The sequence below is a fragment of the Onychostoma macrolepis genome, chromosome 11 (genome assembly GCF_012432095.1).
Source record: "Onychostoma macrolepis isolate SWU-2019 chromosome 11, ASM1243209v1, whole genome shotgun sequence".
NCBI lineage: Eukaryota > Metazoa > Chordata > Actinopteri > Cypriniformes > Cyprinidae > Onychostoma > Onychostoma macrolepis.
The window spans coordinates 27,662,120-27,685,763 of NC_081165.1; the positions used below are offsets into that span (position 1 = coordinate 27,662,120).

Consider the following 23,644-nt stretch of genomic DNA (forward strand, 5'->3'; position numbering starts at 1 on the left):
GTGTGCCATATCATACCGTCCACGATAATACCGGAATCATTTTTTGCATGATAAAAAAAGTGTCATATTGTGATATCAATGATATAACGACGCAATGACGTATTTACTAGGGATGCACCGAAATAAGCAAAAAGACTGTGTTACAAACTGTGTTACTCGTCAGCTGCTCAGTAACACTTTTATGAATTTTTACAAGGCATGTGACAATGTGATACGTGCATCTTCCCAAATTAGTAATGAGAATCGTTTATAAATCTGCTGCGGTCAACAAAAAGAAGCACTGAGGACTTCCTGCGGGTTTCCGTCAAAATAAAAACTCCATCAACATTCATAAATGTTAGTATTGTAATATTACTGTTGTTCTGTTAAATCAAATTAAAAAGTAAGACAATAATAATGCTAATAATGTTTTAGAAGAATTCTCTTCTGCTCAGCAAGACTGCATTTATTTGCATGAAGGGGGTCTCAAAAATGGCCACAAAATATTATTTTACTAACTTATTAATTTTAAGTTAAATTGTGCTTTGTTGGTATAATGTCTGCTAGAATGTTAAAAAATGTTCATTGTTAAATAAGTATTTTTCAAATTGTTGTTTTGTATTAGCGTACAGCGTTTAAAAATAATAATTTATTCCATGTAGTGTCCATTTCATTCATTTAACGTTTAATATTGGAGGCTTCCAAGTTATTTGACATATTTGAAAAAAAAAATAATAATAATTTAAAGTAACGCAATAGTTACTTTCCCTGGTAATTGGTTACTTTTATAATGATGTAACTCAGTTACTATTTGTGAGAAGTAACTAGTAACTATAACTAATTACTTTTTTAAAGTAACTTGCCCAACACTGGTCACTACTATTGCACTATAATGCTGCTTCTGCCATCTTATGACAATATATTTACACTTTGAATATTCTTGAAATATCGTGATATAATTTTGAGGGTATATCGGCCACCCCTACCGCGAGACCACAAACACATCTAGTCCAAGGTTATTATAGCTCACTACAACTAAAACAATGAAAACACATTTTTTTATACTTAAAATTAAATAAAAAACAGAAATAAAAAAAGTTAAAATATTTAAAAGAATAAATAAAAAAAATGACATAAATGCATCAAAAGTACTCAAATTTTCACAACGGTAAAAATTTAAATGGTAAATCTAAAAATAAAAACTAATAGTAATGATAAAATTGCATTGGTCTAGTCTGTATAATATCATTCTGACATATAATTTTCTGCCATATTCTCAGTTCTCTTATGAACTCACATTTAAATAAAGATTAAGGTGTAATTATTATAAATAAAATAACACGCTGTACATTTATTTGCATATAAAATAAAATTACTTATATATTTAAATAATTATTGTTTTTGGGCATCACCAGACTTTTATATTATTACAAAATGATTATTTATTGTACCAAAAACTAAAAATATAAAAAGTAAATTTAAATAAAATGTATATTTAACAAATCTAGCAACATTCACAATTTTCATTCAGTTTAACTTGATGTACTAAAATAACTAAAAACGTAATCAAAAATGAAATAATATTATAAAATTATAAAACTATACATATGTATGCATTATATATATATATGCATACATATACAAAATATAGAAACAATGTCTAATTCAAAATATTAATTAAAAATATAATAGAATCTTAAATGATACTAAAATTAAACTGGTCATCGCCACATAAATTATATTTTATACACTTTTAAGTGACTTTATTAACAAATCAACTGGAAGTATCTGGGTATCATAAATGTAAATGTGCATAAAGCAAATATACACACACAAAGTACAGGTAGAGGTGTGTAAAATGACTTCAAGAGCTTAAAGAGCAGATACCTGTTGATGTGAATCTAGCGTATCAGAGTTGGTGTCTCCATAATGGAACGAGCCACTCGCCGATCAGAGTTCAGCCTCGTTCGTTTGCTTACTATGAGCCCAGAGACCAGCAGCAAAACAATAAGCTCACGGCCAGCAGCCAATCACAGCGCAGAATAAACTCACCTAGCCAACGGACTCATCCATTTCTCTAAGCAGAGGGGGAGATTATAGTAAAACACAGTCTTACACAGACATCACGATTAAAACATATATCTGAACTGGAAGTCAGCAGTCTCATAAGCACAACATCTCCAGAATTAAAGTATGCAAATATTATTTTATCTGGCTGTGTGTAAATGTGTCTGTTGTTTTCTTCCTTGTAAATCTTTGCTGTGAGTAATTGGATTCAGGGTTCAGGTCAGCATCGACTTAGATCACATGAGCTGGACGTGACTCTGAAGCCGTAGTATTGATCAAACTGATTTGAGTTTTGTTTATCATATGCTTGATGACTTCTGCATTTCTGTACATAATGTTTCATCCACTTTAAAAAGTTTGATAAAGCCACTACCAACCTAACACTAGTGAAACTAGCAAGTGAACACTAGTGAACTAAATGAAACTAGCAAGTATTTTTTTGCAAACTTTCAATATCAGTAGCATTATAAAAGATTTTGGACATTTAAGTAACATAAATATGTCTGAATTTAATTGCATTAAATGCAACATATTAAAACAAATGTCATTTGTTTTAAAGAAGAATGCACAGACATTTTGTCACAGAGGTTTTGTCTGTAAAGTGTTTGTTGAAAATGAAGACAAAAAGTTGTTTGTGACAGATGGCAAGTTTGTTAGAGTTAACTAAAAATAAAACCATAAAAAACATTTTTGTTCATTGAAATAAATACTAACTGAAATAAAATAAGATATAAATAATTTTATTTCAACTAGTAGTTTTTAATTTGAATTAAAATTAATCAAAACTTATACAGACATATTAAAAACAGAATAAAAATAAACTTGATGCACTAAAATAAATCTAAAAAGAATAAAATAAAAATTATATAGACATTAAAAAATTTAAATTATAAAAACAGCAAAATTAGTAAAACTTTTAAATTAAAATACAAAAATAAAAACTAGTTTAAAATATTAATAAAATCTCTAATAGTATATAAATTATACTAAAACATGACAAATATAATGATAATAATGTAAAACTATTTGTGCACAGATAAGAAAACATGATCTGATGCAACAAATTTCAGACATTTAAAGTGTTTAAAGTGTATTTCTCGAAGTCACTTTTAAACGTAATGGTTTAAAAGACACCAGCACCACTAGATGGCCCTGTAGGACCATGTTATGGGGCATTTGTGTCTGTCCTGTCAAAAGGAATGTAACGCTGACCAATATCTGATGTGTTTGTGTACAATATGCATGAATGAAACTGACCAAATAAAGCTGTTCCAGGACATTAGAAACAACATCAATTCGACATGTAACACTGAGCGGTTCTCAGTCCTGTAGAACTGCACATTTTGGGGAAAGATGCATTACACAAAATTCATCTTAAAGGATTAATTCACTCCTGTATAAACATTTCCTGATAATTTACTCATCCCCATGTCATCCAAGATGTCTTTCTTTCTTTATGAGGTCTCTGTTTAAAGTCAATGGCCCGAAGGGAGGCAAGCCTCTGCTGTAACTTTACCTGCGGGTGTCACTGTTGGACAGTGTTACTTTATAAAAACTTTGATACTTTTAATGTCATATTTAGTAACATTTTTGTTGTTTTATTTTATGTTGAATGATCCATATTTATAAGTCTTTGTATCAGTTTATTGTTTAAAATGGTGCATATCCTGGATGTTTAAAATCATTTGAAACCTAAAAGATTTCTTCTATTAGGAAAAAACGTGACCTTTCCAAACTGATTGTGTAATGCATGAGGTCAAGCTAGTGCAAGATGAGCATTTGTGGTTAAAAAAAATATATAAAATGTTTTTGTTTTTTTTAAGAAAATGACCAATTGTTTCGCTAGATAAGGCCCTTATTCCTCTGCGTTTTTTTTTTTTGGTTTTTTTAATCAAATGTAAATTCATGTCCCAGTCACATTTTTTGGTTAAATAAACATTACTTAGACTATCAGAAAAAGAAAAAAAATCTATTTTATATTTTTACATTAACAATGTTTTTATTAAAGCCATGTATGAATCTCATCAAGTTGTTTTACATTTATTCCAACAATTTATAAGTAACAATTTAAACAATATATTTTATTTGTGAACTTATGTTCAGCTATTCTTTTTAATATTTAACTTTTAATTATTTTTGAATTTTTCGGATCATCAGTCATCAAAGCTCAGTCACAGACAGAGATTTACTTCAAATGTAACCAAGCTGATCACTCACTAAAAACTCCCACAGATAATGTTTTCAGGACATTTCAAGTCTTATTTTGACATAACAAGGTGGTTATGTCTAAGTGTGTGAATTGTTTACTTACTTTTTTAAATTAGTCTTCCGTTAACACCATTATATTGTTCATTCAGACTGATTTGAACGCGGAACGTGCACGAGCACAAGAGGCGGGTCAGTGTTACTTTATAAAAACCAACAACTTTTATACTTTAAATGTCATATTTAGTAATATTTTTTTGTTGTTTTAGTTTTGTAATATCGATGATTTTCTCATCCACTTTCCTCCACCATCTCCACCATCAGTAGCTATGTTTCCATCCACCTATTTTTATGCACATTTTGGAATATCGCATGAAAAAAAAAAAACTGGACGGAAACGCGAAGATGAGCATAAATTCTAAAAATGCGCATAAAAACTTATGCGCACATTTGAGTAGGATTAACTTTTTATCCGATAAGAAAAAAATGGAAGCACATTTACCAAATAAATTCCTCCATGCGCATCGAAAAAGTCATGTGACTTCGCGCTATGAGATGGGATAACTTGACTAGCAGCGGACCGATCTCGTTCACAGCATCTATATGTTGTTATGGTCGTTCTGAGCAAAGTCTGTCGTCAAAGTATTTCTGTATAATTACTGTCTTAATCGACTGCGTTCACAAACAGCAGCATCCGCCTCCGAAAGCAATGACAGCATTTATTGTGTCTCGTCTGCTCGCTCTGAGACGCAAGTCATTTATCATATATAAAAATTATTATATTCAGTGGCTTTTCCTAGTTTTCTTAGTGATATTTAGTGCCAGTTTACCAGGATTTTGTTACCAGAAATGTTGTTCTCTTTGACTCGCTGGATGGAAACAGTGCTTTATTCGCAAATGTTTTATGCGATATTCCAGTTTTGCACATAAGTTTAATTTGAAACATAGCTAGTTCCACCGGGTTTCAACTCAGGCAGAGGATTCCTAGAAGGCCTCTGATGATGACGGCAGCCCACCAGCTGTTTGGGATCAAACATGACCCAAAGGCCCTAAACCCACAATATAAAGCCCGGCGGGGCCATGATGGCAGACAATAGCCGGCCCTCGGGCCTCTTTAGTGTGACGGCGTGAAGCAGCAAACAATAATGATGCCACTGTTGTTCCACTCTGTCAAATAATGGTGTCACCGACTCAGAAACGTCACGGTGCTTCTGCAGTAACGCCTGTAAAACACAGACTGACGCTTCAAACTCCAGCACAATAGAGATCGAGAGCTGCAGCGGAGCTCAGAGGGTGGGATTCTGCTGCTTTTCTGTGCCACATTTACTTCATGCTTAAGTTTCAACCAAACACAACATACAAACGGAATACAACAAACTTAATGTGACAAATACAAATCAAAACAAATCTGAGCAGTTTTAAAATAAAATAAAATGAGTGGTTGGCCAGGGTGTTGCTATGCAGTTGCTAGAATGCTCAGGGTGGTTGCCAGGGTGTTACTATGCAGTGGACCTGTGTGGTTGCCAGGGTGGGTTAGGGTGTTGCTATGCGGTTGCTAGGATGCTCAGGGTGGTTGCTAGGGTGTTACTATGCAGTGGACCTGTGTGGTTGCCAGGGTGGGTTAGGGTGTTGCTATGCAAGGTGTTGCTATGCAGTTGCTAGGATGTTTCGGGTGGTTGCTAGGGTGTTGCTGTGAAGTTTGCTAGGATGCTCTGGGTAGTTGCCATGGTGTTGTTATGTCATTGGTAGGATGTTCTGGGTAGTTGCAAGGGTTTTGCTATTCAGTTGCTAGGACACTTTGGGAGGTTGTCAGGGTGTTACTATGAAGTGGCCCTGGGTGGCCATTTGTTAGGAGGTTCTGGATGCATAGCAGCATCCTGGCAACCATCCAGAGCATCCCAGCAAACGTGTCTCTGGGTGATTGTCAGGATACTGCTATGCAGTTGCTAGGGTGTTCTTAGTAGTTGCCAGGTTGTTGCTATGCAGTTGCTAGGGTGTTTGGGGTGGTTGTCTGGGCATTGATATGCATTTCCTAGGATGCTGTTGGTGGTTGCCAGGGTGTTGCTATGCAGTGGCTCTGAATGGTTGCCAGGGTATTGCTATGTTGTAACTAGGGAGTTCTTAGTGGTTGCCAGGGTGTTGCTATACAGTTACTAGGGTGTTCTTAGTGGTTGCCAGGATGTTTATATGCCGTCTCTAGGGTGTTTTTATCCTGTCTGAGGTGCAGAAAGCCCATCTTCAAGTTTCTGTGATATTCTGGTCTAAACTGGCAAAAGAATATTATTAATAATGTCATAAACAGACTGAAATCTGGTTTGATACTTTTTTACACCAGGTTAAGTAGTAAAATCAAATTTTACAACTTAATTTGATTAAAATGTTGGCTAAAATGTTGTCCTTAAAGAGAATAAAAATGTAACTACCATATTAATCTGACCCCTTGCTGACAAAAAAACTCAAATCATATATAAACAGCTAGCAAAATCTTTGTCTGGTTGTGTAATATTCACAGTGTGAGTGTCATTTCCAGACAGTTATAGAGTCAAGCTACACCTTCCGTCAGACGCTGAGGAGAAACTCGACACCGCGTGACCCAGCCCATCATTGTGGCTCCATCTGAACACAGAGCACATATTATGGTCTGGCAAAAGTATCAACAATGAACCCGTCAGCATAACGACGAAATCTCAGAGGAAATCTGGAATGCTTGAGTTCAGATCCAGAATGATTCTGACTAGGGCTGTAACAAATGATTATTTTTTTTTTTTTTCATTGAATCTATTTATTATTTTTTTCTGATTTGTCAGTAAATCCTTACCAATAACCTTAGTTAATTATCCAAAAAATAATCGTAATTTCTGGCATTAATCTTTAAACGTTTAATCAAATAAATGTTTCTCATAAAATACTTACCTTAAATATTTTTAAAAATCCCGATGTGAAAAAATAAAGTGCCAACAATTAAAAGGCATCTATCAGTAACTGAGTAATACAAATGCCTGTGCTACATTCACTATTGCTAGGATGCTTTGGGGGTTGCTAGGGTACTCTGGTCGGTTGCCTGGGTGTTGCTATGAGTAGTTGCAAGGGTGTTGCTATACATTTGCTAGGATGCTCTGTGGTTGCTAGGGTGTTCCTATGGGTGGTTGCCAGGGTGTTGTTATGCAGTTTCTAGGATGCACTGGTTGGTTGCCAGGGTGTTGCTATGGATGCTCTGGGTGGTCACCAGGGTGTTGCTATGCATCCTAACCCATTTACTTCTGTAATGCGACACATTTCCATAAAAGAAACGGATAAAAACACATCTCTTCCATCTTTATTTTACTCTAACTCTAGCACTCTCTATTCTAATTCTATTTGTTTTTTTTTGTTTGTTTTTTTAACACTTGACGCTCCAACACTTGCACTCTCTATTCATTTTCTAACTGCTTGTATTCTGTATAAAAAAAAGGCCTCTAACACTGCTAACGTGTACTGCGTTAGGCTAACCGAGACTTGTCACAGCACTTACATATCATTGCTCTTTTGTTGGTTTTGATTGCTTCCATTGTCCTCATTTGTAAGTCACTTTGGATAAAAGCATCTGCTAAATGATTAAATGTAAAAATAGGATACTCTCTTTAAGACAGGAGGTTTGAAGGGACATCAACTAAATAGCAAGTAATCCAGCAAATTGGGTCAGTTTTGATTTTACGTGGACGTCAATAGTGAATCCTACCGTTTTATTCCAAGAGAGAGTGTCTTATGTGAGCTTTTCACCAGACAAATGGCCTCAAGTCTGTAACCGCTGAGAAGAACTGAGTTAACGCTGACTATCTCGTCACCGATCTGGACTCGACCCAGCGCCGCTCGACTTCCATCCTCCACCTAAACAAACAAACAAACAAACAAACATCAGCAACGTCTGCCAGAACAAGAACATTGACATCTGCTTTACTGCAGACAGTGATGGGTAGATCACTTACAAAGTGTAGTCCGTTACTGATCCCAAATTACATGACAAAAATTGTAGTTAGTAACATAATCCATTACATTACACATTTTAGGTAATATAATCAGACTACTTTTGGATTACTTTTGTTGTATTAGTAGTATATTTTTATTTAATGCCATGTCAGCATCTTAGGCTAATTTAAAACAATTAAAAAAATACAAGTACAACAAATACAATAAAAACCAGCAAACAAACAAACAAACACAAGTTATATTACACAAGATTTTTTACATTAACCATATGATAAAAAATTCTAAAACTTTTTCTGGCAAAATTATACTAAATAACTCTTTAAGTGAGTTCACTTCATAAAAGAGTTTTCTACATACATTAAAAGCTGGACAGTCCAATAAAATATGTTTGACAGAAAGGAGAATCTTGCAGAACATGCATTGAGTAGCGTCTTCACCTTTAAGCAAAAATGCATTAGTCAGTCTTGTATTGGATTCATATTGATATAAAAATACAAAGAGAAAGAAAATATATTCCGCTTGTTGTTATTATTGACAACATGAAGTGCATTAAACATTACATTACATCAAGGTTTCCCAAACTGGGGTTCATGAAGGAACTGCAGGGGGTTTATGAATTTAATCAAAAGCTAATAATTAGTTAAATCATAAAAAATGTCAAATATAAAATTAAGGGGAGAAACAGTTTTTTCATGCACCTGTCAGGGCTTTTTAGTTTTTCATAAAGTGTTTTTTTCAGACTAGTGGAAAGAAAACATCCAAAATACACTGTTAAATGTTTCTTTTATAGCACTTTATCTATCCGTGTCAATAATCTCCACTTCAGCAGCACATACACACACACCAAGCTTTACATTTTTATTCCTGTCTATATGTATATAGTAGGTTATTTTATGTTAGGGAAGAATGAGGGAGAATCCATAAATTATGAATAATTATGGCTGTTGTGTGAATAACGTAATCATGTAATCAACAAAAAGTAACTGTAGTCTGATTACAAGTATTTTAAAATGAAATATAATCCAATTACAAGTACACAATCTCATTATATAATATTACATGTCCAGATGTAATTAGTCAGTACCCAGCAGACATTACTGCACTGAAGGTTTTAAACAGCTGTCAAAGCCCTGATAACAGACCCTGGAATAAAAGCACATATCTAGAGTTATATATGGAATATCATATTGTTGGGATGGATGTGGTTTGTGTTTCTGCCGACTGCAGATCTGCTGGAATTTCTGCTCAGGAATGATACGTGATAGGAAATAAAAAACAGAGTCAACGTCATTTATTTCTTAAAAACAAACATATTCAACCTAAACCACATGATAAACTCATGTGACGATCATTTTACTTGTTATAATTGTAAAAACTTATTAAATTGTTATTAAATAAAAATAATAAATATTACTAGCCTACTAATACTATAGTAATCATATATTTAATACAATTAATAGTAATAATAATAATTTTATTTAAACTTCAACTATAAAATTACAATAGTAATATGCCTTAATTTCTTAATTTTCAAACAATAAACCATAAACCAGCCATTTTAGTGAAAATCCTCAGGAAGCCCTTAAAGAAAACATGCGTCAGTGTTAAACGTCGAGTGTGTTTGTGCAATAAATGACACATGATTTGATATTTTGATTTCTAATGAAATGATGTTCAGGCATTCAGTGAGACTTTCAGCAACCCTGTATAATTTAAATGACTGTTTTATGAACAAAATTGATTTTAAAAAAGGGTTTATTTTAACTCTGTCTAAAAAAATACAATAAACAGTTGTTAACAAAAATAATTACATTTATTAGACGTGCTTTTGTCTAATAAATGTATGTTATAAATTATATATTTATTTATATAATATTTAAAATACTACACAAATAAATATAGGATTATATAAATATAAAATATTTATAATGCATTTTAATTATTCATATTTTATTAGATATTATTATTTTTACATTTTATTTTAACCTAAAACATTTTAACCTGATACAAAATATTAAAATGGAATTTAAGAAAAAATCAAATGGATTTCATAGGGTCTTATGTTAAATGTCTGTTTTATGAACGAAATAATAAAAACATCATGTTTATTATTTTTCATAATTATTAAATTGTAAAAAATGATTTAAGAACTCAATTTATTAGAAATGTTATTATTAGTATTAGATTTTTATTATATTATCATTACTTACTACTAGATCTTAGTGCTGCGTTTGACACTGTCGAGAGGTTATTATGTGAGTATAGGAGAGCATAAGTCTAAGTGGACGTCCATGACATGTGGAGTCCCACAAGGCTCAATACTTACACCGCTTTTGTTTAGCCTGTATATGCTCCCACTAAGTCAAATAATGAGAAAGAACCAAATTGCCTATCACAGCTATGCTGATGATACCCAGATTTACTTAGCCTTATCTCCAAATGACTACAGCCCCATTGACTCCCTCTGATTGATTTTAAAGTACTTTTACTCATTTACAAATCACTCAATGGCCTAGGACCTAATTACATTGCAGATATGCTCACTGAATATAAACCTAACAGACCACTCAGATCATTAGGATCGAGTCAGTTAGAAATACCAAGGGTTCACACAAAACAAGGGGAGTCTGCTTTTAGCTATTATGCCGCCCGCAGTTGGAACCAGCTTCCAGAAGAGATCAGATGTGCTAAAACATTAGCCACATTTAAATCCAGACTCAAAACTCATCTGTTTAGCTGTGCATTTGTTGAATGAGCACTGTGCTACGTCCGAGCTGATTGCACTATGTATAATCATTTTCTATTCTTATCTGTTTTAAATGAATTTAAAATAAATTTAAAATAATTTTAAAGTTTTTAAATTCCTCGTTTTATTGTTGTGAATATTTCTTTACGATTATTTTACTTCCTTTTATGTAAAGCACTTTGAATTACCATTATGTATGAAATGTGCTATATAAATAAACTTGCCTTGCCTTACTATTTTTATTTCATTTTATTTTTACCTAATTGAAAAATATTAATTTAATACATTTGTTCGTCCATTTATTTATTTTATTATTAAATAGTAAATATGATTTAAATTTATTAGCAATGCTTTTTGGTAATTATTTTATTTTATTTTATTTTGATATTATTATTATTATTTACTGTTTTTATTACATCTAATTACGCCATTTTAACCAATCCAAAAATATTAAAATAGAACTTAAGAAAAAATAAAACGTACAGTCCTATTTTAGTCAGAAAGTTCGTTCACTGTTTAGTTCAAAGACCGATTTAAGATGAACATATGTGACGCTGGAGCACAAAAGCAGTCATAAGCAGCACAGGTATATTTGTAGCAATAGCCAAAAATACATTGTATGGGTCAAAATTATACATTTTTATTTTATGCCAAAAATCATTAGGATATTAAGATCATGTTCCATGAAGATATTTTGTAAATTTCCTACTGTAAATATATCAAAACTTAATTTCCGATTAGTAATATGCATTGCTAAGAACTTCATTTGGACAACTTTAAAGGCGATAGTTATATCTCAGCCAAATATTGTCCGATCATAACGAACCATACATCAATGGAAAGATTATTCATTCAGCTTTCAGATGATGCACAATCCTCAATTTAAAAAAAAATGACCCTTGTGACTGGTTTTGTGGTCCAGGGTCACAAATGGGACGAGGACAGTCCAACATCGATCCTACAGGACCCTGATGAGAACAAGCACACGAAGAAAGAAGTCATCATGAGCGCTGTGGTAAAACAAGTCTGAGAGCAGCAGAGGAAACAGTATGAGCTGCTATCAGATGCCATCAGCTGTGTTTCCTTCACTGAAACCCGAGCGCAGCCTTAAATATTCAGCAGCTTGAAACGTTAGATTCACATCCCAGAAATCCACATCATTTCCTCTGCGCTGTACGCAGTAGTGCACACTCAGTAGTGCTCAGAAATGTGGTTCGGATGAAGTGCAGTGAACTATAGAAACATGAACGCTTGCTTTAGTAGCTTGTGTGAAACTTACAGTGCATTATGATGGGTTTTTTGTGCAGCAGTGCTGTTATATTTCACGTTAAAGAAACAGTGAAGAATTACACAGAATAAGGCTACAGGAAATTACAGGAAAAAAATGCTGGGAATTTTAATTAGATCCAGTTTGTTTATTTCCATGCAGCTTAATCCACTGAGACGCCAACAATAAACACATGAAATAAATACTGTAATGTCACTGAGCCAGTGAAAACCGCTTTAAACAGTATTTTATAAATGTCCTTCATTTGATCAAGAGTCTGTATTTGCGCTCAAATGCTGCAGAAAAACAAGGGCTGAACAATTTGGAGGAAAAATTCAAAGATTTTTCTTATATTAATCGCAATTTTAATTTAAAATGCATTTTTAAAGAGCTCTTGGTTTACTGTACTTATTTGGAGTACTTATTTCAATATGACCATAAATATTGTTGTTGTTGTGCTATTTGTGGACATTTTTATTACATAATAATAATTATTATTATCATTATTGTTGTTATTTGTATATTTTGTTTATAAAATAATAATAATTTTAATAATTACAATTAATATAATTATTGTTATCAAATAAAATTGAATAAAATTAAATAAAATGAACAAACAAATAATAATTATTGATAAGAATTAACACTTTATAATATTTGTACTTTCATTTATTAAATAATATTATTATATTCATTTTAATGCTTAAAATTTATAATTAATATATCTAAAATAATAATAATAATAATTGTTATTATATTTAAATGAACAAACAAATAATACATGATTAATAATAAATATATTTTCATTTTATACTACTGCACAGTACAATTACAGTATTTACAATAAATACAGTATTTAATAACACTTTTATTTTACATTTTATTTTAAAACCGGGGAATGAAATGAAAGTACTAATAATAATAATAATAATAAAGATTAAAATAAATAGATATAAAAAATTAGAAATGTATTTAAAATATTTTTTTGAATTATATTTAAATAAATAATACAATAAATAAACAGATTGCCTCAAATAAATCATAAAATAATATTAAAATGGATTAATTAATCATTTAGAAATATGAAAAATATTACATAACAAAAACTACATGAGTAAACAATAAAAGTAAATTAACAAATATTTAAAATTGAATTAATTTAATTAGTAAAAGTAAATTAATTTAAGAGTACAGTACTATACTCAGTGGGAGAAAAATCAATGTAACTACATATTTACGTATAAAATCTAATATTTCACACGTACAGTGTTAATTTTTCACAGTATTAACTGGGCTTTTATGGAAATATACAGCTGCCTTTTAAATGTCAGGATGGGGGTCTCTCGCATTAGGATGATCATATTTGGGGACCTTTGACATCTAAAACATTGAAACCCAGCTCTAACATAAACCAAGGAGGGATTATCAGCAGTATTTATTGAAATATCTTCATGATAATACCTTGGTGATGAGCAGCGGCTCGTGATACTCCAGTCCTCCTCTGAGAGTGAAGCCCCACGGAGAGCCTCCGATCAATAACAGCTCCACAAACTCCACACCTCCATCATCTACAGCTTCTCCATCTGCTCTGCTGTTTACAGTCTCCATCATCTCAACTCTCTCAGGAGCCGCTGCTTTCTCTCATTCTGTGTAATCTCGGCTTTCAGACACGCTTCCAGCGACAATAAACCAACAAAAACACCTGCAGAAAACTATCCCGAACTAAACTGTGACTCCAGCGGCGTGTTTCAGTGTTTGAGCTTCATCAAACTCCACTGAGAGCAGAAGAGCAGCGCCACCTGCTGGACGAGGAGAACTGCCCTCGTGATTACTGCTCTTATTATGGTTGTTTAAAAAAAAAAAATTACATAAAAAATAATAAAATATTTATTATTATTAAAAGTAGATATAGGAAATAATTTCAGGGATTAATGCTATTAACACCAGAGTTAATTAATAAATTAATTAATAAATTCAGGAAATAATGTCAGACTAAAAACACACATAAAGTTGGAAATACATATAAAAGATTTAAAAATGCCTGAAGATATTTAATTTATTTATTTGACCAAACATAAAAAAATAAATAATAATAATAATAATAATAATTTCAGGAAATAATATCAGAATTAATACACATATAAAGTTGCAAATTCATGTAAAATATGTAAACATATTATTGTATATATTTATTTTTATTTATTAATTGGGGAAACAATCATTCAATAAAATGATTATTAAAATAAATTAAAGAAATCAATCCAGGAATTAATATCAGACTAAAAACACACATAAAGCTGGAAATTCATATAAAATATTTAAAAATGATTGAAAATACGAAATTTATTTATTTGACCAAAATAAATAAATTCAGGAATATCAGAATTAATACACACATAAAGTTGCAAACTCATGTAAAATTCATGTAAAATATTTACAAATGTATTGTATATATATTTATTTTTATTTATTGGGCAAACCATGCAACAATCAATCAATAAAATGATTATTAAAATAAATTAAAGAAAATAAATCCAGGAATTAATATCAGAAAAATACACTCATTAAGTTGCAAATTCATATAAAATATGTAAAGTTTTTACTCGAGCAAACATGAAAAATAAAAACAATATTGCATGTGCGAGGAGACATAAAAGCAATTAAATTGTGTTGACGCTTCATCTTCAACTAAAATGCAAATAAACTGAAAAAAATCGTCTTGTTCTATAAATAGTCTATGTTTCCTTCTAACTGATAACAAATTTAACAAACAAACAAATAATAATTAAATAAAGACAGTCGGAGTTCTCTACTCGAGCAGCAGAGGTCAGTGTGAGGTCAGTTCTCTTCGTGAAACTCGCGTCTGTTTCTTTCTTGTGTTTTTTCGTCTCTTTGTGACTTTAAGTCTGTATAATAAGTGTCTGTGAGGCTTAAACTGTGAGATTCTGGGATGTTCAACATTGTACAGTAAATAAATGTCCAAATCAGGCCTAAATAATTAGCAGAACAGTAGTTCTCAATTGTATGCTCAAATAAGGGGCAAATCTATTCAGATTGTATTGATTGAAGTCACAAAAGCCATATTGACTTAAACGTACAGTAAACACAGGACATAATACAGCACATAACACACAACATAATCAAGAAAGCAGACAGTGAGATGATACAAACTGTATATAAGGAAGAGATGTTATGAAAGGGACAGAGAGTGCTATAAATAAAGTCATTCTTAGCAACTCCTTTGGAAATTATTTTCTCAAAAAGATTTAAAAGAATTGAATTAAACTGCATATTTTTTCTGGTGTCACAAATGTTAAATTCTGAGTGTTTAATTTGTCTTGTAATGTAGTGTTTGTCATTAAATGTGTATGTGCATGAACATTTTTATTAGAATTGCTTTAGAAAGCAAAAATATGTCACAGGTTGTTCCTCATTTTGGGCGTTTTCCTGCACTATTTATAATCGTTCTGCTTTTAGACGTTTTTGTTTGGAGTCTTCAGTCTTCTTAAGGAGACTTTATTTATTAATTCATAATTCTGCCATGAATCTCACATTTTCACTCACGGTGTTATATCTGCTGTTTCTGAAAGGTAGGACTCATTCAGTCAATCAATCATTTGTTAGTCTTTATTGTGTTCTTTGTAAAACCTCCAGTGCTGCAAAACTACTTTGACCAAGCACTAAATGCAATTGAGATTCATTTTCTTTAGGTAAATTGTAAATGTTCACCTTTTTTGACACATTTCAGGTTTATTTGTTCAGACTGACCATGTGATTTTTGACCCTGGATCAGTTTGTGCTCCTGCTGGATCAACTGTGGCTCTGGGGTCCAAATGTTTATTATATCCTGGATGGACATTTCAGTCATGGAAACTCAGAATAAATAATACTGAAACTCTAGTAGATCCCCAAAAGGACTCCCGGTACAGATACATTAAAGGTTTTTTTCACAGGTGTTACCTACTAATTCATGGTCTAAAAGAGACAGACGTTGGCACATATTACATGAGCTGTATTTACAGAGAAGAAAACATCAGCTCTATCTCAAATAGACAATCAGAATTCACTGTACATGTCACAGGTAAATATTATTCTACCCCTTGGTATGCATCTTTCATTTACATTCTCAGAGAGATCAATCTGATATATGTGACCCTGGAGCACAAAATCAGTGATTAGGGTCAAATTTTCGAAATTGAGATTTATACATCATCTTAAAGATGAATAAATAAGCTTTCCATTGATGTGTGGTTTGTTAGGATCGGACAATATTTGTCTGAGATACATCTATTTGTAAATCTGGAATCTGAGGGTGCAAAAAAAAATCTAAATATTGAGAAAATCGCCTTTAAAGTTGTCCAAATGAAGTTCTTAGCAATGCATATTACTAATCAAAAATTAAGTTTTGATATATTTACGATAGGACATTTACAAAATATCTTCATGGAACATGATCTTTACTTAATATCCTAATGATTTTTGGCATAAAAGAAAAATCTATAATTTTGACCCAAACAATGTATTGTTGGATATTGCTACAAATATAGCTGTGCTGCTTATGACTGCTTTTGTGCTCCAGGGTCACATATAGAGACAGATGTGTGTGTTTTATTAGATCTTCAGGTGTCTGTGGACTCTGATCATGTGACTGAAGGTCAGAACATCACACTGACCTGTAAGACCAGCTGCCCTCCAAAACAAACCTTCATCTGGTTCAAGAACGGGCTTCGTTTGGATCTCGGTTATTCCGGCGATCAGCTGCATGTTTCTGTGGTGAATCGTGAGGATTCAGACAGATACTCATGCGCACTGGAACACTTTGAAACGTTCCCATCGGCCGAGATGCTCCTCAACGTCACCAGTGAGTAAGACATGAGAAAAAAATTTTATACGACGTTTCCTATCAGATGTTAAATAGACGTCTATTAGATGTCTTTAAGATGTTTATGATTTAGATTGTATGTAAAACTGACATCTTAAAGATGTCTGTCAGATGTTTGTACACAGCAGATGCTTTCCAGATCAAGCAATCTTTAAAAGACGTCTGCTATCCGTTTCAGACTAAAATTAAATATAAATTCAAAATAATACAAGGTATTAAATGAATAAAAATGAAAAAAAATAAAACAATGTGATTGCGAGTTATCATCCCACAATTTCAAATTTCTTTTCTTGCAATTGCCAGTTTACATCTCGCAATTCAGATACCCCCCCCCGCAATTGTAAGTAATGAAGTCCAATTCCGAGGGGAAAAAATACTATTTTCTTACAATTGTGAATTTGTATCACGCAATTCTGATCAAACTCAAAATTGCGAGTTAATTTCTTATAATTACGATTTTATATCACGCAATTCTGATCTAACTCAAAATTGCGAGTTAATTTCTTAGAATTACGATTTTATTTCACGCAATTCTGATTTAACTCAAAATTGCGAGTTTATGTCTTATAATTACGATTTTATATCACGTAATTCTGATTTAACTCAAAATTGCGAGTTTATTTCTTAGAATTACGATTTTATATCACGCAATTCTGATTTAACTCAAAATTGCGAGTTAATTTCTTATAATTACGATTTTATATCACGCAATTCTGATCTAACTCAAAATTGCGAGTTAATTTCTTATAATTACGATTTTATATCACGCAATTCTGATCTAACTCAAAATTGCGAGTTAATCTCTTAGAATTACGATTTTATATCACGCAATTCTGATCTAACTCAAAATTGCGAGTTAATCTCTTAGAATTACGATTTTATATCACGCAATTCTGATCTAACTCAAAATTGCGAGTTAATTTCTTATAATTACGATTTTATATCACGTAATTCTGATTTAACTCAAAATTGCGAGTTAATCTCTTAGAATTACGATTTTATATCACGCAATTCTGATTTAACTCAAAATTGCGAGTTAATTTCTTATAATTACGATTTTATATCACGTAATTCTGATTTAACTCAAAATTGCGAGTTAATTTCTTATAATTACGATTTTATATCACGCAATTCTGATCTAACTCAAAATTGCGAGTTAATCTCTTAGAATTACGATTTTATATCACGCAATTCTGATTTAACTCAAAATTGCGAGTTAATTTCTTATAATTACGATTTTATATCACGTAATTCTGATTTAACTCAAAATTGCGAGTTTATTTCTTAGAATTACGATTTTATATCACGCAATTCTGACTTTTTTTTCATAAAGATTTTTTTTTTTTTATAAAGTCCAATTCCGAGGGGGGGAAATTGCTCAAAATTGCGAGTTTATTTCTCAGAATTGCTGTTCTGACTTTTTTTTTATATCTTATATTTTTATAAGTTTATATCTTACGATTCTGAGAGAAAAAGTATGAATTGCGAGTTAATATCACGCAAAACGGGTTTCCATAAGAATATGTTAATCTTATCGATTATTTATGTCTCCAGGGGCACGTTCAGGCTCAAACCGGTGCGCAACGTTTTGCTACGGTTTCCGGGTTGAACGACATGTTTCCTGGAAACGGTGCGCAACGGGGTTTGAGATACGTTTTCTCTTGTTTGGTGGATGTGTCAAAAATGTCAGCCCAATCATGTATATAAACCACGTGGTATTAAAGAGAAAACTCGCACAATGGGTCCAAGTGAAGTCATTTACAAATGTGTCCGCTGCAGCTCGGTATACGCAACAATTGAAGATATTAGAAGACATGTTTGTCGTAAGAGTTTTATAGTAACAATATAACATATCAACATGATGATGTAGTTGTTTATATTTTTAGCTTCATTGCAAAGCAAGCTTATTTATATACCAAATTTCATGCACAATAGTAATTAAGTGATGCACATACTGCTATATACAGTGGGAATTTGTAAGTAAATGTAATTAACATCAAAATAAATTCACAAGAGCAAGTATATTGTTTGCACATGTTTTATCTACATTAAAGGCAAAATGAGTGAAATAATAAGAGCACAAGTATAGATCTGGAACTTCTTTGAGTCTGTCTAAATATCATGTAGTAATTGCAATGACTTCTGGTCCATATCCTTTCCTTAGGAAGGTGTGCTAAACACTGATTAATGTAACATAAAAATACTATACATATTTATATATTTTGCTATTGTATTGTGGAGCGACACTTTCATAAACCTTTATAAATACTCCTCTGATTATATAATGGTAAATATTACAATATCATAGCACAACAACAGTGATCAGCAATAATGATAAGCCTAATACTCACAATAAAAATAATAAGGTCATAGATCATAACACAGTCTCGGAGGTAAGAAGTGGATTATCCTTCATCTGAAATGTTTGTCTTTTCTTCCTGAAATGCGAGGCAAATGTTGGATCACAATAATTAGGAACCACAGTTTCCACAAATCCTTCACTCGATTGGGATGTTCTCTTTTATTCTGGATGGCAAGGGCAGTGACTGTAACATCGAGCGTATTTTGCAGTATTAAATACATATTTATACTGATTTCATCAGGTTCCGAAAATTCTTCAAAAAGAGCACAAAGTATGGCCTTCTCAGCTGCCATAGTTGCAACTCTTGCGTCATCAGAACATGGTGTTCAACGCACCACCGTTTCCGGTTAATAAATGTTTTGCAACGTTGAAATCTGGTCATATCGATTTTTCGCATTGGGTTCAGTTTGTCACACGAATTAACAACGTTGACCAACAGAAAAATGTTTGCTTTGAAAATTACTTCTGAGTGAGCTGTGCTTCATACATCGCTGCACTATTGATACAGGCCATGACCTTTTTGCCACGAGGCTGAATCCAGCTTCTTATTCACAGCTTCTTATTGATGCTATCCGTTCCACCTTAAAAACGCGGCTCTTAGTTTCTTATTCGTGCTCAACTTAGGGACCGCCTCTATTTGTCTCTTTTTCAGAAACGAACAATAAGCTATTTTAAAATCAAAAACAGGTTGCCAACATGAAATCTAATTACATTATTCGTTAATTATTGAACGTGTCATCCTTTGAGTGTAGTAATGAATCTTTTTTTTTTTTTAAATCTAGCCTCTTACGAAGACCTGTGAATAGATGAAGCCTACACCTGCGAGGACTCCGGATACAAAATGATGACATTTTCATTGCTTTAAAATGCACATAAAGTTTGCTTAAATGCATATATGGTATTTGTAAATACTATAATTTGTACTAGAGTTCAACTGTTCTTCCTGATAACCACTTCTATAAAGACTATTCTGGTGTCTATTTTCTGTAAAGCTGTGCTGAAACGATGTGTTGTGAAATGCATTATACAAATAAATGTGAATTAAACTGAATTAGCCATTGCATTGTTGGTTACTTTACCATGTTGTCTCCAAGGGTGCGTTGAGAGTTTCACAGAGAGCTTATACAGTATCCAGTGTGCTTGTCCATTATAAAAAATAAATAAATAAATAAAATAAATAAATAAATATGCAGTTTGAGGTTATGGACCCATGAATTTGACAGATAATACAGTAACAGGAGAACATTGCATTATTGGCCCAAATGGTGGCGCTATATCTCAGCTGCCTTTGAGGGAGCGCAAGAAGTTATAGTAGGGCCTTATTCCCAGCGTACTTGACTGTTATCATGCAATTTACTGTTGCGAATTTATTTCTTAGAATTGCCATTTTATATCACACAGTTCTGACTTATTTCCTCCTCAGAATTATGAGATATAAACTCGCAATTGTAAGTTATAAAGTCCAATTTTGCGGAGGGAAAAAGACAATTTCGAACATTAACTTTTGACTCGTCTTTTCTTCAGAATGAAAATGTGTACGAAAATGAATCAACACCGCCTGTGACCTTTGACCTGGAGGAGAAAGTAAAGTCAGTTCATCAGGAGGAGGAAGTTCAGTACTCTTTACAAACTTTTTACAAACGGCCAATGTTCTGCAAATTGTGAAAAGGAAACTGATGTCCAGTACGCTCAGATCGCATGTGCAACAACAGAACAACAGCAGTAAATGAGACATATGAAGTAATAGTCAGAAAAAAAGAAGAAAAAAAAAATATATATATATACAGTATATATATATATATATATATATATATATTCCGTTACATTAAAAAAAATGTAACGGAAAAAAACAGCATTTAGACAATCTAAAAAACAAATGTGTTTTTTTTTTTTTTGTTAAGCATCATATTTGATACATCAGGATTTATGGCTCATATAGTCTGATGTATTGCAAATATGGAGGAACAACAGCTCAGTTTTATTAAGAGACTCAAACTGAGCAAAAATATTCAATTTGGTGCAGATGCTGATATTTATATGCACAAAAAGTTATGAAATTCTGATGCTTGTGATGTAAATCAATGAGATCTTTATAACAGTGCAGCAGATACTGACATAAAACGATCTAAATATCAGTCGTAGCTCTATATCTCCAATAATGTCTCAGTAAGATGAGATTGAAATGATCCAAACATATAATGCAATGCTGATTGAGAGATGAAGAAATAAACGCTCCTCAGAAGATGTGAGATGAAGATCATTCCTCCGCTGAGGAACAGTGAAAGTAAAGCTTCTGGAAAGATCCTGATGATCAGATTTGAGACGCACTGATGTTTCTAGAAAATGATTGATGGAGAATCAAGTAAAGCTGAGCTGCTTCAGTCCAGTAAGTGTTCATCTGGAAACATGACTGCAGTTATTCTGACCTTTACTTGATCAAAATCAGTCAAGAATTGACACGAGAAGCAGCGGCTGAAGCTGGACGCTTCTACAATTACACTAAAAGAGCTTTTACCGGATAAAAAAAACCTCTAAACTATCAACCAGAGACAGAAGACATGCAGTAGATTGAGTGCGACAGCAAAGTTTGATTGTTTAGAGGCCTTAGATATATGCTTTATAGGGTTATATAGGTGCTATTTGAAAACTGTCTTCATGTTTAACTGGTTTGATTGTACTGCTTCTCTAATTGTGTGTAGCAGTGGTGTCATGCATTGCTTTTTTACTCTCATACACAGTTCTCTTATATTATATATGCATTAAGTTCAACTTAAAGCTCGTTTATTCTGTTTATAGTTCTCTATCAAACTGCCGTATCTATCCGTTTATATGAATGATGTGCATCTCTCTGGATTCCCTCCTTGCCTGACGTCAGTCGCCATTTGTGATGGTTACCACGGCAACCACTAGCCCCCCCTAGAGATATATCTAGTGATGAATTCAGTTCTGATTTTGCCTTTTGCATTTGCAGTACTGTACATACTGTACACCTGTAGCTCTTACTACGGTAAACGTCTTTGCAGCATTGCTGGCGAAAAATGTATTGAATGCCTTTTCCACAAAAATATTTATTAAAGTATTAGCATTCATTTTTTTCAGATGATTTTAACATTACTATTTAATTTCAGTGTACATTTGGATATACGCCTGTGTTTGAGACAACAAAAGCAGGGTATCCTCTCCATATTAACACGTCTATTTATAGCCGCTGCTGCATCTTTTTTTAGATCCTGTTATTGATGTTCTGCTGTTTCTGGCGACCTGGTGCTCGTCTTCCTTTCACAGGCATCATGACTTTTCTAATGCAATGTAGTGCAATCATATTTCCCTATAGAAATGACAGATATGTGATTCTGATGTTGATAATAACAATTTGAGCTCAGCTGTGACCCCATCTGGCCGAAATCCTGAAACCTTTTAAAGAGGGTAAAGCCCTGAAAGACCCCATACCATCTCTGACAGAGAACAGATTGCTTTCAACTCACTGCATCGATTCTACACCCACTGCTCACTTTCATTGATGCCATTAAATATTCAGCATTTCCGAATGTGAGTGCATTATCATAAATTTTAAAATTGAGTTTTTGTTTAGTGAATTGCTGTCATTAAACACAATATTGCACAATGTAATGATAATGTGTACAGTTTTGTGTAATGCATTTGTATCTATGCAATACGTTTCTGGTTTTGTGTGCATGTGCATAGTGTATATAGTACTATAGCTGCATGATTAATCAAAATAAAACCAAAATTACGATATGGCTTAGTGCAATTATGATTTTTATTGCGTGTTGCACAGTGAAGCGCAGCACTGTGTTCATTTATATGCTTACAGGATACCTGCGGTTTTCCATTGAAATAAACGTTTGATGGCTTAACTCTGAAAATGAAGAAATTAGGAGAGGCATAAATATTAGTATTGTAATTTTACACTTACAACTTAAAATAAAATTATTGTTATTTTTCTTACATATTCTTTTTATTTTTCAGTGAAATATTACAACAGTAATATGTATTTTGTTTAGCAATTTAGTAATTTTTATATTTAATAATAATAATAATTTGTATTATTTTATAGCCATATTGATATAATCACAGAATTTTGTCCAAATTGTGCAGCCCCAGTCCAATAATATTTCTTGTTTTGTTTTTAATTTAGTAATTCGAATA

General features: G+C 32.4%; 2 protein-coding genes across 3 annotated transcripts in view; one reads left to right on the forward strand and one right to left on the reverse strand.

The window, feature by feature from the left end:
* The window catches only part of shroom2b (shroom family member 2b), a 33,823-nt gene extending 19,791 nt beyond the window's left edge, over positions 1 to 14,032 (reverse strand). The window contains 2 exon segments of the mRNA XM_058792045.1: positions 7,970 to 8,118; positions 13,692 to 14,032. Of these exon segments, the coding sequence (XP_058648028.1) occupies positions 7,970 to 8,118; positions 13,692 to 13,841 (299 nt within the window). The 5' untranslated portion in view covers positions 13,842 to 14,032.
* A 1,660-nt stretch (positions 14,033 to 15,692) lies between these two features.
* On the forward strand, positions 15,693 to 21,275 carry LOC131549557 (uncharacterized). Of its 2 annotated transcripts, none has more exons than XM_058791845.1 (4): positions 15,693 to 15,820; positions 15,979 to 16,311; positions 16,846 to 17,095; positions 20,257 to 21,275. In XM_058791845.1, the coding sequence occupies exons 1-4, from the start codon at positions 15,772 to 15,774 to the stop codon at positions 20,282 to 20,284; spliced, it is 660 nt and encodes a 219-aa protein (XP_058647828.1). In that variant the 5' UTR covers positions 15,693 to 15,771; the 3' UTR covers positions 20,285 to 21,275. The 2 variants fall into 2 exon arrangements, with proteins under 2 accessions (XP_058647828.1, XP_058647829.1); XM_058791846.1 differs by having other exon boundaries at positions 16,846 to 17,091; positions 20,257 to 21,218.
* The last annotated feature ends 2,369 nt before the right edge of the window (positions 21,276 to 23,644 follow it).